At 36.8% G+C, this 16,077-nt stretch overlaps 1 protein-coding gene across 1 annotated transcript in view; it reads left to right on the top strand.

Moving 5' to 3' along the window:
• The window catches only part of KYNU (kynureninase), a 158,245-nt gene that overhangs the window by 98,390 nt on the left and 43,778 nt on the right, over positions 1-16,077 (top strand). The window contains exons 9-10 of the mRNA XM_049887124.1: positions 12,660-12,758; positions 14,196-14,269. Coding sequence (XP_049743081.1) covers positions 12,660-12,758; positions 14,196-14,269 — 173 coding nt within the window. The remainder of the gene's footprint in view (positions 1-12,659; positions 12,759-14,195; positions 14,270-16,077) is intronic.

Genomic DNA, 16,077 nt, shown 5'->3' on the forward strand with positions numbered 1-16,077 from the left:
ATATATATATACATATATAAAAAGAGAGATTTAAAAAACAACAAACAAAAAAGGAAATGGGGCAGGCATATTCTCACAGAAATAGACAATTGTTTCGACTGTATTAAGGGCTTGACAGAGATGCACAAATCTGCTAAAGTGTATTAAAAAAAAACAAAACAGTATAACACCAGAAAAAGGCACATTTATGCATGCTCCTTTTTACCTTAAGGTTGGGCCAAAACCACGTACTGTGAATTAGCTCCAGGGAGCATTCAGGTAGCTTAGGAGTTATATTTGCACTGAAGTTCAGAGCCATCATTTCCCCTTGGCATCTATTCATATAATTAGGAGACATAATTTTGGTTGTAGATTCTTTTTACCAGTTTTTCCTGTACAGAATCTGGATAGCTATGAAAATCCTGTTGCTGGAACACTTTTGAACTTAAACAAAGAGTAACTTGGGTTACATAATAACTTTAAAAAATGGAAAGTTTCCTATTTCTGTTACATAAATGGAGCCCTGGAAGGCCTCCAAAAAGGCAATAATTTGACAATCTTCAACACCAAAGTAAAATTTCTCCACCCATTCAAGAATCCTGGGTTTTCATTCAAGGACAAGGTCTTTGGTTTACTCGTGCCCATTCTTTTTCTCTCTGAAATCCCATCCCCTGTTGCTGTCCTTTTGCAACAAGACACTTCTTTCATATTTTCCTTTAGGGTAACTACAGCTACAAGCTACTGCAATTTTTAGAAATATTATTATTAATAGCATTAATTATAATAATATTAAGGTATATATTTTTGGTGGGTATATTTATTTATATATTGATACTTTTATACCCACTTGGTATGGTGTTAGCTGCCTTTGGGTTGTCTTCGACTCATAACAACCTTATGAACAACAGAATAAAATGTTGCCTGGTCCTGCATCTTCCTTAAAATAGCCAAAATGTTTGAGTCCATCATTGCAGCTGTTGTGCCAATCCATTTCACTGAGAGTCTCCCAGGCCCTTGTTGGTCCTCTACTTCACCAAACGTGATGTTCTCCACTAGTGACTGATCCCTCCTGGTGGCGTGTCCAAAGCAATTGAGTTGGACAATGTTGTGCTGTGATCCAAAAGGTTTTCCCTGGCTAATTTTCAGAAGCTTATTATCAGGCCTTTCTCCTAGTTTGCATTAGTCTTGAAACTTTGCTGAAATCGATCCACCATGTTTAGCTCCTATGGTATTTGAAATACTGGTGGCATAGCAGCCAGCATCATAGCAACATGCAAGCCACCGCATTATGACAAACTGGCAGACAGACAGGTGGTAGCACTTGATATAAATTGGTAATAAAATCCGAATTCCGTATGTTTAATTTGCATAAATTGATAAATAGATGAAACTTTCAGAATCATTTTCAGTTTTTACCTTACCCTTGGATCCAAACCAGAGTTTTTAAATCACCAAATAAAAACGTTCTTTTAGATTTCATTCTTACTCCAGATTGAAGTCACTCATTTTTAATTCAATCAGTCCCTTGATTTCTATGCACACCCTTTCTTATGCAAGATTGCTTTCTTGATTCAAAGTACTCTTTTATTGGATTTTTTATCTTTTAAAATTAAGTTCTCTGGAAACTGGAATTCCCTAGCATCTGCCCACATGAGTGGCACTGAGTAATTTTCATATTATCAGAGCCTATTGTCTCCTCAGTATGCACTTAAATACCATCAATCACTAACACACTGGTAGTTTTTCTTGATTGACTTACCAGGTTTGGCAAGAGTTGTTTGTGATTGCTACCCTTCTTTATAATACTTGCATTTTAAAATAATATTTTGATAAGAGATGCACTTGCAATTATTAGACCTCAATTTCAAGGTAATTCAGTATATGGTTGAGGGTGATATCTTGTCTATCTCCTAGGTTTTCTTGTTTCTCTTTCTGTTTACTTTTGAACTTCCATGTGATCATTTGGAATTAACTATCAGGTGACTAGTTTTAATATTGTGCGTGTTTATTTTTCTTCGGTACATATGCTGATCATTTATCTCTTGGTCTCATATATTATCTATAACAGCCTTAAGACTATATTAGCTTTGAGGGGCATCCAGGTTCTACCCCACAGAAAATTTTGAGCCTTAATTGTGTTGCCATGCTACCTGGTTACTAAAACATACCCCTGTGGTTCATTTGTAAGACTATGTCACGTCCCTTTTATTTTTTGCTTACTTTCATTTTGCTTTATGTTTCAGTAGCAAAGAGCTACTAATCTCATCAAATTATTCATATAAATAAATGAAATTTTAACACACTTCATCAGAAAAATTAGAAGATAGATGTATCAAATAACTTTTGGAAGGAAATAGTGGTGCATATAACTTATTTATAGTAAAACAAAGTAAGCATAATACAAGAAATAATGCTTAATTCCTGCTCATAACCACAGAGATATAGGTAAAAAATGAGGGATTTTTTAAAGCCATGGTAAATTTAGGTTGAATAAAAGGAAGAGCTTTTATTTTTTTTAATCTTCACATCTATGTATGCTTTTGAATCATAGCACTTGAAAGACTTTTTGAAAGTCAAAAGTTCCAAGATCATGGCAAGAAACCCTATCAGGTTTCATCTTCCCACTTTCCATTTTTGTTCTCCCACAGTACTATTCAGCCACTCTGTAATAATGAGCCTCTTTGGGAAATCTCAAGATCTGAGTTAACTGGTCAACCTGTTATTGTTAATCCACCTACCACCTATGCAGAGTTGACCAATACAAACACACCCTTGTATATTTTTCTTTTTTGGTTCATGCTATCCTCAAATTTCCCATTACACTTTTTCTTTTTAAGGTAATATTGCCCAGATGACTCATATAAAATTTATAACACTCTGGCTCTTGGATTGTCTCCTATTACCTTTGCATCAAGACAGGAGTGATATTCAGAATACGTAAAGACTTAATTGGTATCATGTGAAAAATTCCTACAAACAGTCACAAGAAGGTCACTCTACAGGAATGCAGGCTAGTATTCATCATTAGCCTTGGAGGAACAGATGGGCACCTGAAATTCACCCTCCAGGATGCTAGAGCCACTGCCAAGGGCATCATCTCATCCATAGAAGTCTGGGCCAGCACTGGCCAGGGAACAAGCAGAGGCTGGTCTGTATGAAAGGCCACAAGCTATCTTGCAGACATGCCCTGTAGGCACTTCCCAGGCACTGTGGGGGCTGGAACAGTGGGTGATTACTCAGGTGGCTCATGGAAGCTACTGTTTACATACCTTAAGTATATTATTATTTTAACAACCTACAAGAGAGTCCAATGCATACCAGTTCCATATCAGCTCTACTTACTACCACAAGTATTTTATCTTGTATTTTTTTAATTACCGTTTTTCACACCAAATCTACTCTTTATTGATGATCTTCATAATTCATAGGATTATTTTGGTAAAGAATAAATGATAATGATCAGTCCAAAGTTAGTATGTTATAGAATGTATCAGTACAGTTATGAGGATTTTAAAGCTACTAGGAAAAAAAAATAAGCCGTACCAATGCATGCTCCATTTTAATAAATAGACAAGTAGTGAATGATTGCTGAGAGACAGTGAATTAACTCTTTACTTAGAAATTCCAGTAAAGACATATGTTTCTTATTACTCCACTGGTTAGAAAAATTCTCATTGTCATGTTAATAAGGACAAAAACACATGACACTCTGCTTTATTGAGAGGGATTCTGAACATAAACTGCTGTTGTTTGTCCAAAATACTTCATTTTAAAAGATGCCAAGTCGGAATAAATAGCATATGCAATAAATTATTAACAGAAACAAAGGACCTATATAATACTTTTTTAAAATTTAAAGCCAGGCTAGAAAATATTCATTGATGACAATTGTATGACTTCACTATCTGCTCACTCATTTACTTATTTACTCAACAATTATTTGAGGAGTTGATATTGTGTGAAAATAGAAGACACTAAGATTGGATAATTGTTATAGGAGGGATATGTAGAAGAAGACAGAGGAGAGGGTTGTTGTATAGGTGTTCTCCAGAGAAATAGAACCAATAGGATGTATTTCTCTATCTCTTTCTAGAGGGAGAGAGAGAGATTTATTTTAAGAAATTGGCTCACACGATTGTGAGGGCTGGCAAGTCCAAAATCTGTAGGTCAGATGACAGGCTGGAAACTGGCATGATATCTGTGTTAGAGTTTTGAAGCAAAATTCCTCTCATCTCAGAGACCTCACTTTCTACTCTCAAGGCCTTCAACTGATTTGGAAGGGTACACTGCATTATTGAGGGTAATCTGCTTGACTTAGTGTCAATTGATTATGAATGTTAGTAATATTAACAAAATACCTTCACAACAACATCTAGACTAGCATTAGACCAAACAACTGGGCACCATAGCCTAGCCAAGTTCGCACATGTAAAATGGTGGTGTCAGAAGTCCTCTAACTTCACAAGGGGGGGGGGTGGTAATCATGATCAGCCCAAACCTGATTCCTATGAGGTAGAGGTCAAATGTACCTCCACTCTCCAACCTTTTTACCAATTCTGAGACCAGCCACTCAACCCATGGCACTCTCTACGTCTCTGCTGGGTTCAATAAGTCATTGCAATGGCCACGCAAAACTCACAGACCATACTCATGATTATGGGGTTTATTAGGGAAGTACCCATTGCCATTGAAGTTGAGTTGATTCTGACTTATGGTGACCCTATAGGACAGAGTAGAACTGCCCTATAGGGCTTCCCTGGCTGTAATCTTTATGGAAGCAGACTGCCACATCTCTCTCTCGTGGATCAGCTGGTGGGTTCAAACTTTCCATTTAGCAGCCAAGCACATAACAACTACACTACAAGGACTACTTCTTTAGGGAAGTAACAGGTTTTAATTCAGGATTATACAAGATAACGTATTTGTGGTAGTACACAGGGCTGATATTAAACTGGTATGCACTGGTACTCTGGTGTGGGTTGTTAAAATAATAGTATACTCAAGTTTTGTAAATAGCTGCTTCCATGAGGCACCTAAGTTCCATTAGGGAAAGAACAGGTTACAATTTGCATCAGGACCAAACTGGAAGTAACAGGAACAGCTCAGAATACAGTTCTTGAATCAGGACAGCTTCTTCTCGGCCATGCCCACAGGCTGACCTCTGCCACCAGGCCCTGTTTGGGTCTGGCTTCTACCCTGCTCTGGCAAGTGTGATAGCTCTTTAGCTTACCAGGAAGCCTCCCGCCTGAAGGTTCACAGCACTTTGACTCTGCGGTTCAGCAAACCCACTGCATGCAGCCGTCTGCTGGTCCCATGACGTTGTTGCTTCTGGTTATAGCTCTACAGTGTTACAGTTCTCTGTCTCCTGGATCTGAGAGGTTTCTCAGCACAGGGACCCTCGGTCCAAAGGATGCACGCCACTCCTGGCTTTCCTTGATGGTAGTGAGGTCCCCACTCAACCTGTGGGACTGGCTCTTTTTAAGCCTGGTGTGATGGCAAAACTGACGAATTCTCTTGGTGAGCCACAGGCACCCTATCGGCATAGTTCCAGCCAGTCCTTTTGTGGGAATTACAAGACTGTGACCAGAAAGGCCGTATGTAAAGAAAAACCCATTGCTCTGCAACACATAAGATTGCAATACATCATCATTGGGCAAAGGAATCTTCTTGTGGGAGTCATCTTGTGGTCAAAATCTGAGTTAGCCAGGCAAATGAGGCGAGAAAGAATAGCCCAATGAAAGAAAAGAGTTTATGCAAATACAGAGACCTAGATATGGGTCACCTGAGACAGGAGAGCTAGAAGAGACCAGATTATAAAGGTCTTTAAGAAGTAAACCAAGAAGTATGAGTTAAGTTCTGCAGTTAATGGGGGCTCATGGATTTTTTTCAGGGAAGGGAATCAGTGAGTCTTACAATCAGATGTGTGATTTAGAAAATTCACTCTAGTTATAGTACCGGGAATTCACTGTAGGAATTCAGAATTGCTGGAAGACGACTGCAATAGTTTGAGGATTTGACTATATATAAGACCAGGTGGCAGCCGAACCCTGCTATGCTGATATGATGTGTGGTTGTGTCAATATGAATGTGAATTCCTGTGGGTTAATTTTGAAGAAAAAATCCGTTGCAAATATTTTTCTTTAATTGCATAAAGTAGGCACTCAGATTTGGAGTTTATGTTTTCACCTATTCATATCATGTTATTTAATCTTAGAGATAAAGTAATGAAAAATATTTAACTGGATGGCCGTAGAGAAGGTTTTGACGTTTTCATTTTCTTTATTTTTAAGATGCTGCCATCTAGTGGTACTTCTGTAAAATCACTTTTTACAGATCTCATTCAAGTTCCTATCCGGAGGTCTTGCCTCAAAACCGTCACATTTTAATAATTTATGTTTTCTTCTCTCCATGGGGAAAGAATTGTGCAGGCACTAAAACATACTGTAGAAGCCGCAAGTGATTTTTTGATGTGGTGCCATAGATCTGGCTACAGGGCTTTTAATAACGGGATACAGTATTTGAAGTTTTGTGGTTTTTTCAACAAGCCATTCTTTATAAATAATTAATAATAGGGTAAAAGTACTGCCTCCTCTATTTCTTGAGTTTTCTAAGTAAAGTTAAGTTATAAAAATGCGACAAAAAGTTGAGTTGCTAAAATCGCTTGATAAAAGTCATTGCTTTAATTAGAAATGTTGGTGAGAGAAAAGAGTTTCAAACTCAGAATAATTCGCTTTTTCCCCCTATAAAAATTTCAATATTAAAAAAATTTTTTTTTTAAATTTCAATATTAAATGTGTGTCTTAAAAAGCCAACAGACGTGCCTGTTAAACGCAAACATTACTCTGCAAATCCAGTTTTTTTATAACCTCTCAATTTTGGTGGGAACTAATTGTATTTCTCTCCCATCACTCCAAAAATTTATGTTAGCATCTGTCTTATCCTTATGACATTTATTGTTCATTTTTTTTCTGAAAAAAAAAAAAAGCACAAATCCAGGCTCCCACACACGGAAAAAACATCAGTTACATCCTACTGGTAAGACACCTCCTTTTGTGAGATGCTGGATCAGGCACACTGTAATGTGTAAGGTATCTAATTAAATGACTCTTTTACATATTGCCTTGCTCTGTAGCAGGCCACGAAACCCTGGTGGCATAGTGGTTAAGTGCTATGACTGCTAACCAAAGGGTTGGCAGTTTGAATCTGCCAGGCACTCCTTGGAAACTCTATGCGGCAGTTCTACTCTGTCCTACAGGGTTGCCACGGCCAGAATCAACTCAATGGCAATGGGATTTGTTGGGGCTGGTAAAAGGCCAGATAGTAAATATTTTGGGTTTGAGGGACCATAAAGATTCTGTTGCAACTACTTAATTCTTCTACTGTAGAGTGAAAGCAGCTATAGACAAATGAGAACGTTTGTTCTTCAATAAAACTTTATTTATAAAAATGAGTCACATTTTGCATCCCTCTGCTCTAGGGAAAGTGCCTGCAATAGCTGCAGTGAGTTATCTATCTCGCCAGACCAAGGTTATCGGAAGGGGTCTTAGAATGATCCTGAAACTGGTTCTGCTGCTTTTGTTTTAGGAAAAGTTCTAACAATAGATATGTACCTTCAAAGTTTCAGAAAATCTAAAGTTTGGAGGATGGGATTAATATATATGCATTCAGTAAGCTGACCATAGAAGAATCCAAAGGTGAAATATTGTGTGAAGCTAATTATCACCTCCATTTAAGATCAGTTTTTTGGTTTTCAAAATTCATTTTCATGTATACATTTGTCTAAACGTGGAATGAATTACTATATAGCTAAGTAAAATTCTAACGTTTTGACATGTAGAAAGTGAAATGATTTTGATGATAAGTCATTTCACTTGAAAGTGATTACTTGGGTGTACTTTGCATAATACGTACTCATTGTTCCAGGTCATTCTTCTGGGAATTTAGTAGAGACAAAGGCTTGGTTTCTACACTAAAACAGTGTGAATTCTACTAACCAGAATACAAAACACTTGAAACCCTGTAACAAGTAACTAACTCAGGAAGACAGATGAGAATCAGATCTTGAGTGGCTGTTAGGGCCTAAAGTCAATAAGTACAGAGAAGACTGTGTAAAGTCAAAAATAACTTTGAAAATCTCTCCTAAAATGATTTCTTTTGCTCTATCATTGGATCAGAAAACTTTTTTTCTTTTTTAATTGAGCACCCTATAAAACTTCAGGCTATGTTGTCTCAAAAGTTCACATCTTTAAACACAGAATTATGCTGAGCGTAGAAGAGAGACCATTTTTTCTGACGACGTGGGAACTAAGAAGGACTGAATTCATACCTAGGTCCCTGAGTGGCACAGATGGTTTGCATTTGTCTACTAACCTAAGGGTGGCAGTTTGAACCCACCCAGCAGTACTGTGAAAGACAGGCCTGGTGACCTGCTTCCCTAAAGATTACAGCCAAGAAAACCCTATGGAGCTCAGTTCTACTCTGTAACACATGGGGCTGCCATGAGTCAGAATTGGCTCAATGACCATGGGTTGGTTTGTTTGTTTTTAAGTGAGAACTGATCTAGACCTCGCATCTTGTGATTCTACTAGGATATGCACTCCCTGAATGGAATGGCAGCTGTAATTTCCAGGACTCTATAAATTGTGCCTTCTTCTTTTTGGGCTGAGTGTATGTATCAATTAGTTCTTGGCATAAAAATGGTGTGTAGGAAACCATTTCCAAACTTGGTGCTTTAATAATAGTTTATTTATGGATTATATGGTATCTGCTGATCTTTTTTTTTTTTTTTTTTTACCCGCTGATCTAGGCAGGACTTGTCTAGAGGGGTCCTGCTAAACTTAGCTCAGGTCATTCATATGTGTTTAGCCAAGTTAGGGGGCCGGGGATCGGGAGCACCTAATCCAGGCTGAGCTCAGATGGGGATGATTCTGATCCATAGTTCTCTCATTTTCCATCTGGGCCAGCAGAGATAGCAGACGACAAGAAAGAGCCAGCTGAACCACTCACATGCTTCTTGAGACTCTGCTTGCTTTACACCTCCCAACATTCCGTTGGTCAAAAAAAAACCACATGACTGAACTCGGTGTCAGAGATTTGCACCCTGCCCTCAGTGAGAGGAACTGAAAAGTTATATGGCAAAGGATGTGGGTAATAGAAGAGGAAGGAATTGGAACCATAAATGCAATTTACCACAGCTTGTAAAGTGAATTGATAACATTAAAATGTGTGTATGATATAAAATTTGATACTAAACCGAAATTGATTCCTTAAAATTTCTGTTTTTGTTGCTGTTATGTGCCATTGAGTCAGTTCCGACTCATAGTGACCTATGTCCAACAGAACAAAACACTGCCTGGTCTTGTGCCATGCTCACGATTGTTATGTTTAAGCCCATTGTAGTAGTCATTGTGTCAGTCCATCTCGTTGAGGGTCTTCCTCTATTTCACTGACCCTCTAGTTTACCAAGCACGATGTCCTTCTCCAGGGACTGGTCCCTCTTGATAAGATGTCCAAAGTGCATGAGATGATATGTCGATATCCTTACTTCTAAGGAGCATTCTGACTGTACCTCTTCTAAGACAGATTTGTTCATTCTTCTGGCAGTCCATGGCATATTCAATATTCTTCACCAACACCATAATTCAAAAGCATCAATTCTTCTTCTGTCTTCCTTATTCATTATCCAGCTTTCACATGCATACGAGGCAATTGAAAACACCATGGCTTGGGTCAGGCACAGCTTGGCCTCAAACTGACATCTTCACTTTTTAACGCTTTCAAGAAGTCTTTTGCAGCAGATTTGCTCTTGACTGCCGCCTTCCGTGGGCATCGATTGTGGATCCAAGTAAAATAAAATTCTTGACAATTTCAATATTTTCTCCATTTATCATGATGTTGCTTATTGGTCAAGTTGTGAGGATTTTTGTTTTATGTTGAGATGTAATTCATACTGAAGGCTATAGTCTTTGATGTTCGTCAGTAAATGCTTCAAGTTCTCCTCACTTTTAGCAAGCAAGGTTGTGTCATCGGCATTACACAGGTTGTTAATAAGTCTTCCCTCAGTCTTGGTGCCACTTTCTTCATGTAGTCCAGGTGCTCAAATTATTTGCTTGGCATACAGATTGAATAAGTTTAGTAAGAGGACACAACTATCATGCACACCTTTCCTGATTTTAAGCCACGCAGTATCCCCTTGTTCTTTTTAAATGACTGCTTTTCAGTCTATGTACAGATTCCTCTTGAGCACAACTAAGTGTTCTGGAATTCCCATTCTTCACAATGTTATCTATAATTTGTTATGATCCACACAGTCAAATGCCTTTGCATAGTCAATAAAACACAGGTAAACATCTTTCTGATATTCTCTGCTTTCCGCCAAGATATATCTGACATCAGCAATGATATCCCTCATTCCACATCCTTTTCTGAATCCAGCCTGAATTTCTGGCAGTTCTCTGTTGATATACTGTTGCAGCCATTTTTGAATTATCTTCAGCTAAATTTTACTTGTGTGTGATATTAATGATATTGTTTAATAAGTTCTGCATTCTGTTGGATCACTTTTCTTTGCAATGGCCACAAATATGGATCTCTTCCAATTGGCTGCCCATGTAGCTGTCTTCCAAATTTCTTGGCATAGATGGATGAGAGCTTCCAGCACTGCATACATTTGTTGTAAGAACTCAATTGGGGGTTCCGTCAATTCCCGGAGCCTTGTTTTTCACCATACCTTCAATGCAGCTTGGCCTTCTTTGTTCAGTACCATTGATTCTTGATCATATGCTGCCTCCTGAAATGGCTGAAATTGACCAATTTTGGTACAGTGACTCTGTGTATTCTTACCATTTTCTTTTGATACTTCTTGCATCGTCATTCAATATTTTCCCCGCAGAATCCTTCAATATTGCAATTCAAGGCTTTAATTCTTTCTTCAGTTCTTTCAGCTTGAAAAATATTAAGCATGTCCTTCCCTTTCAGTTTTCTAACACCAGATCTTTGCCCATTTCATTATAATGCTTTACTTTGTCTTCTTGAGCCGCCATTTGGAATCTTCTGTTCAGCTCTTTTACTTCATCATTTCTTCCTTTCACTTTAGCTGCTACTCTATGTTCAGAGTTTCTTCTGACATCCATTTTGGTCCTTTTTTATTTTCTTTTTAATGACCTTTTGCTTTCTTCACATATGATGTCCTTGATGTCATCCCACAACTTGTCTGCTCTTCGGTCACTAGTGTTTACTGTGTCAAATCTATTCTTGAGATGGTCTCTAAATTCAGGTGGAATATACTCCAGGTTGTACTTTGGCTCTTGTGGATTTGTTTTATTTTTCTTCAGCTTCAGCTTGAACTTTCATATGAGCAATTAATGGGCTATTCTGCAGTTGACTCCTGGCCTTGCTCTGACTGATGCAGTTTAATAGTCTTTTCAATTAATTGTGGATATTCTCTGATACTACACAGAATTTGGAAAGTGAGAACTTCTTAGTGGTTAGTTGTGATATGGAATGTGAAACCAAATTGTTCTATTTCCTGTATTTTGTTACATTAAACCCCATTCATCGATCTTGCACTTTGAATGGATCTTCGATCCATGCATGATCTGTAGCCTCAGTCACTGGTCATTTGAAAAATATTAGTTCACAGGATTATACAGATCTTCCAAATATTGACATATTTCATATGTTAAAAAATCATATTTGTTAATATCACTTCCAAACTCATCTGCAATGTCTGGGTATGTGCTGGGAAGTAGTCATACTTATAGAAGTGGATACACGTTTTCTAAAATTCTACCTTTCTCTTGAAAATTCTAATTTTACCATTGGCGACAAATACAGTAAGTTGTTTTCTTTGAAGTGGCAGAATCACTATTTTCAAAAGAATGTCTGTCAGATGTTTGAGTTTAAATTATCATTGTTTGTTTGTCAGTTGCTCTTTCATGTATAAATGGTATTCCATGAAAAAGGGGGCTAGTTCAGCTTGCAACTGAAATAATTGCACAAGTGCATTACTATGAAACAGCCATCCTACTTCAGAATGTAGCCAAGTGTTTTATAAATATTCCCTTCAAAGAATATTAAAAGTATGACAATTAAGGTGTTAAGAGGAAATAAAAATTAATCATTTTTACAGCTCTATCAAAGAACTTCTTAAGTGAAATGTTTTTTTGTTTGTTTTCATTTTGGTTTTTTGTGGGGGCATTGAGAGTGAATGTCTGGGTTGGGTACAATACAATGACTGTTAGTACAGTTTGGTGCCACTGCCATGATTTGTATTAAGATGCAAGAGTTTTACCCACCACTGTTTGTGCACTGTCAGTACAAATGTCAACACAGCAGAAAAGGCAAAGAATGTCTTAGTATTACGAAAATTGTTTGACCTGGTGAGTCTCCTGAAAGGCCTTGGGACCTCAGAGTTCCACATTTCACTCTCTGTGAACCACTGCATTAAAGGATGCACCTTATTTACGGTACTAAAAAAAAAATTAAACCTACTGCTGTTGAGTCGATTCCGACCCATAGCGATCCTACAGGACAGAGGAGGACTGCTCCATAGAGTTTCCAAGGAGCACCTGGCTCATTTATGGTATAGCGGATTGTTAAAAGGTTTTCTTAAAGATATTTGTATTAACTATTTACAGTCACTAAGCAAATCTAATATGTTTGATTGTTTTCTTCCCCAGGGTTGTTTTGTTGGCTTTGATCTAGCACATGCTGCTGGAAATGTCGAACTCCACTTACATGACTGGGGAGTTGATTTTGCCTGCTGGTGTTCCTACAAGGTACAAATTAGTTAATGTGTTAGCATCCTTTTATTTCACCTTGACATTAACCCAGATGAAAAACTGGATAGGTGGGCCAATTTTAAGGACCTGAGTTACTTTTTCGTATGTCTTTCATTTCTGTGTTTCCTGATTTTAGTTTATAGTAAGAGTTACATGATAGAATAGTATGAAAAATAATTACTTCTGGTATTTTCATCCAGTCTCTATTCCAACTCATATTGACCATATAGAACAGAGTAGAACTGCCCCATAGAGCTTCCAACAGTGTTTAAGACCTTGGCTGCTAACCAAATGGTCGTCGGTTTCACTCAACTAGCTGCTCCTTGGAAACCCTATGAGGCAGTTCTACTCTGTCCTAGACAGTCGCTGTGAGTCGGAATTAACTTGACAGCAACTGGTTTCATTCGATGATTTTTTTTTTTTTTAATAAAGAACCCATTCCTTCAATCCCTAGGCTTCTATAAAAATGTCAGGAGGTTCTTGAGAAAAAGCCCCACACATTTAGAACTTAATTCAAATTGATTAGGTTCTTAGTTTTGACATTGATGTAAATATCTACTTCCTTCAAGATAATTCTTAGAGTCAATTGGTATTGGCATTTGAAAAAAAAAAAAAACAATTTGACAGGGAGGATAAAAATAAAACCAGTTTTAGTTTAGGCATTTTTAAAATATGATACCTTTATTATTATTTAAATGTTTTCATGACCAAAAAAAATTTAAATGATTGACCACTGAAATCAGACAGGCTTCAGTGGCAATGCTGTTTATTAAAAAAAAAAAAAATTAGTTGGGGCAAAATAGTCCTTCTAAACCAGTTTCTTGATTTCTATGTTGAAATTGCATATCTTTTGTCTCATGGTCTTTAAGGACTTACTGAGCAAGAGCTTTGGGCTAATGCCACTTAAAGAAGTTTTCTTAGTTAAAAGGACATCTCTTATTTTGTAACAATTTACTTTTTTTTTTTTTTTTGGTAAGGATTTATCTACTCTTTTAACATTAATGCTCTGTCACAAAAATACAAAACCACCAAATTTTGCTACATATCTAGAATGAATATTCAGTTTAGCAATGTATATTATGTTGCACAAAATTGATTTGCTGAAGTTCAAATCAATTGTATCAATCAGTTTTGCCACCCTATCAGGCCCAGTATTTTGTCATATTACGAAATGAAATTAGCAGAAAGAATTTCAAAGCCTCCCGTATTTGCTTTACAGTATTGGTTTCTTTTTATTTTATTTGACCAGAAATAGAATGATTATCCTCAACCTAATCATTTTTTTATTTGTTTTCCCTTTAACAAAATTTCTAATAATTACACATTGCCAAATAGCCAAGATTTAGTTTCATTAAAAAAAAGAAATGATTATATTGTTTACTTTTTGTTATGTATTTAGGTAAGCCCATGCAATTTAATTTATTTTTGGTTCAGTATTTAAATTCAGGAGCCGGAGGTCTTGCTGGCGCCTTTGTCCACGAAAAGCATGCCCACACGATAAAACCTGCGTGAGTACCCATTTCATATTCTTTTTTGATGATGAATAGATTAAATTGCATGAATCAGGTGTTACATTTACACGAGTTCCTTAAGAAGCTATCCAGTAGGAATTTAGATTAATGATAATTATTTTACTAGTCTAGTAACAATGATGTGCTTTATCAGAAATAAATGCTTTCCAAAAAGTTCAGTCGATTGAGTGAGAAATTCAATCACAAAAAGAGGAGCTTCCGTGCTAAAAATGAGTCACGGCAATCACACAGAGCAGATGGTTGAATGCAAAGGGACCACTTCAATTTTTTTTTCAAAAACTAGACTTTAGAAAATTTCAGATTCCTGGCATTGATGCATAAATCAAAGGCAACCAGAGCTGTGCCTAATAGAGCCTTAAAAGTGGCATCTTATTATTAAAATTACATCTGCTTTTAAAGCCAGAAATGGTACATGATGTCTTGTAGGGAGTATCTTCTGTCCTAAAAGACTTTGTAATCCATGAAAACTGAAGAAGCTGAACACCGCACAGCAGACTGACTACATAGCAAGCAGTACTTTTCTATTTTATTGGACTTTCTTCGTATTTTAGAGCAAGAATAAATGTAAATGTAACAGACCAACAAATTTACACATTTTTATTTGACTGGGTAACTTATAAGTGTTCATTTTTTCTTGATCTGGTATTGAGATACAGAAATAACATTCAGGAAAGAAAAAAAACTTAGCATAGTTGTTATATTGGAGTACATGTCATAAGGAGACTGTCTAGACTTCTAATAGATAATGTAATAATGTTTTATTCGTTTTCTGAATCTTCTCAGCCACTGGCTAAGTGGTACAGTCTTTACAAGCTTTGAGGCTGAATTGGTAATTCGGCTTGGAACACCTCATGTTTTTAGGCTCTATGCCTGTAAATCTTAGGAATTTAAGATAATTTTCTAAAGTTCATTTAATCGTGTCTAAAATTTCTTCAAGGTTTCAAAGTTTTGAATTTAAATAGAGCATTTTCTTTAGATAGACATTTTGTCAGCCTGACATCTTCCTGGAGCATATTGTCAGTGCATTAGATTTCCTCACATGTCCTGATATCTCTGAGAAAATTATAAGCTATATATTATATTGTTAAGAATACCACCGCATATTTTAAAAACACATTTTTTTACAATGTTTTCCACTGGTAACATTTTATCTAGCATAATTTGTTTCTCCTATAGGCCATGTACAACATATTGCTTGCTTTTGTGAAAACTCAATACCTTGATCATTTACCATTCTCCATTTATTTAAAAGGTAATAGAGAATCTGATGTATTATATTAACTCAAAGGGCAAGCTGTTGAGGCAGAAAAAATTAAGTAATGGGTATCAATTCTAGAGAATGAAGGAGTTAGAAGTTAAGTCTTAATATACTTGAGATATGTCTCTCCGTCATGTGACCTTCATGGCTGGAGTGAAGGGGTTGGAGTGTGCTCCTATGTGTCTCATTTTGTGGAATCTCAAAACCTTATGAACTCGGTGTATATCATTGTGAAATTATGTATCCAGGAGAAAGGCCACATAGACATTCCAGCTGGGTTATTTCATTGAGAGACTGACTTTATAAATCTCCATTCCTCTAATTCTCTCTTCAACTGACCTTACCATCTTTTTGGTTCTCTCATTAATGAATCAGTGGAATAAGATCTTCTATGTGTGTTCATTTTATAGGTGTATGAGAGTCACAATTTTAACTTTTTGGGAAATTATACATCATTAGTTATTACAGCATTTTAACTATATGGCTTTGGAGACTGACAGGACTCCAATCAAGTTTCATTCATTAG

The sequence above is a fragment of the Elephas maximus genome, chromosome 6 (assembly GCF_024166365.1).
Source record: "Elephas maximus indicus isolate mEleMax1 chromosome 6, mEleMax1 primary haplotype, whole genome shotgun sequence".
Taxonomy (NCBI): Eukaryota; Metazoa; Chordata; class Mammalia; order Proboscidea; family Elephantidae; genus Elephas; species Elephas maximus.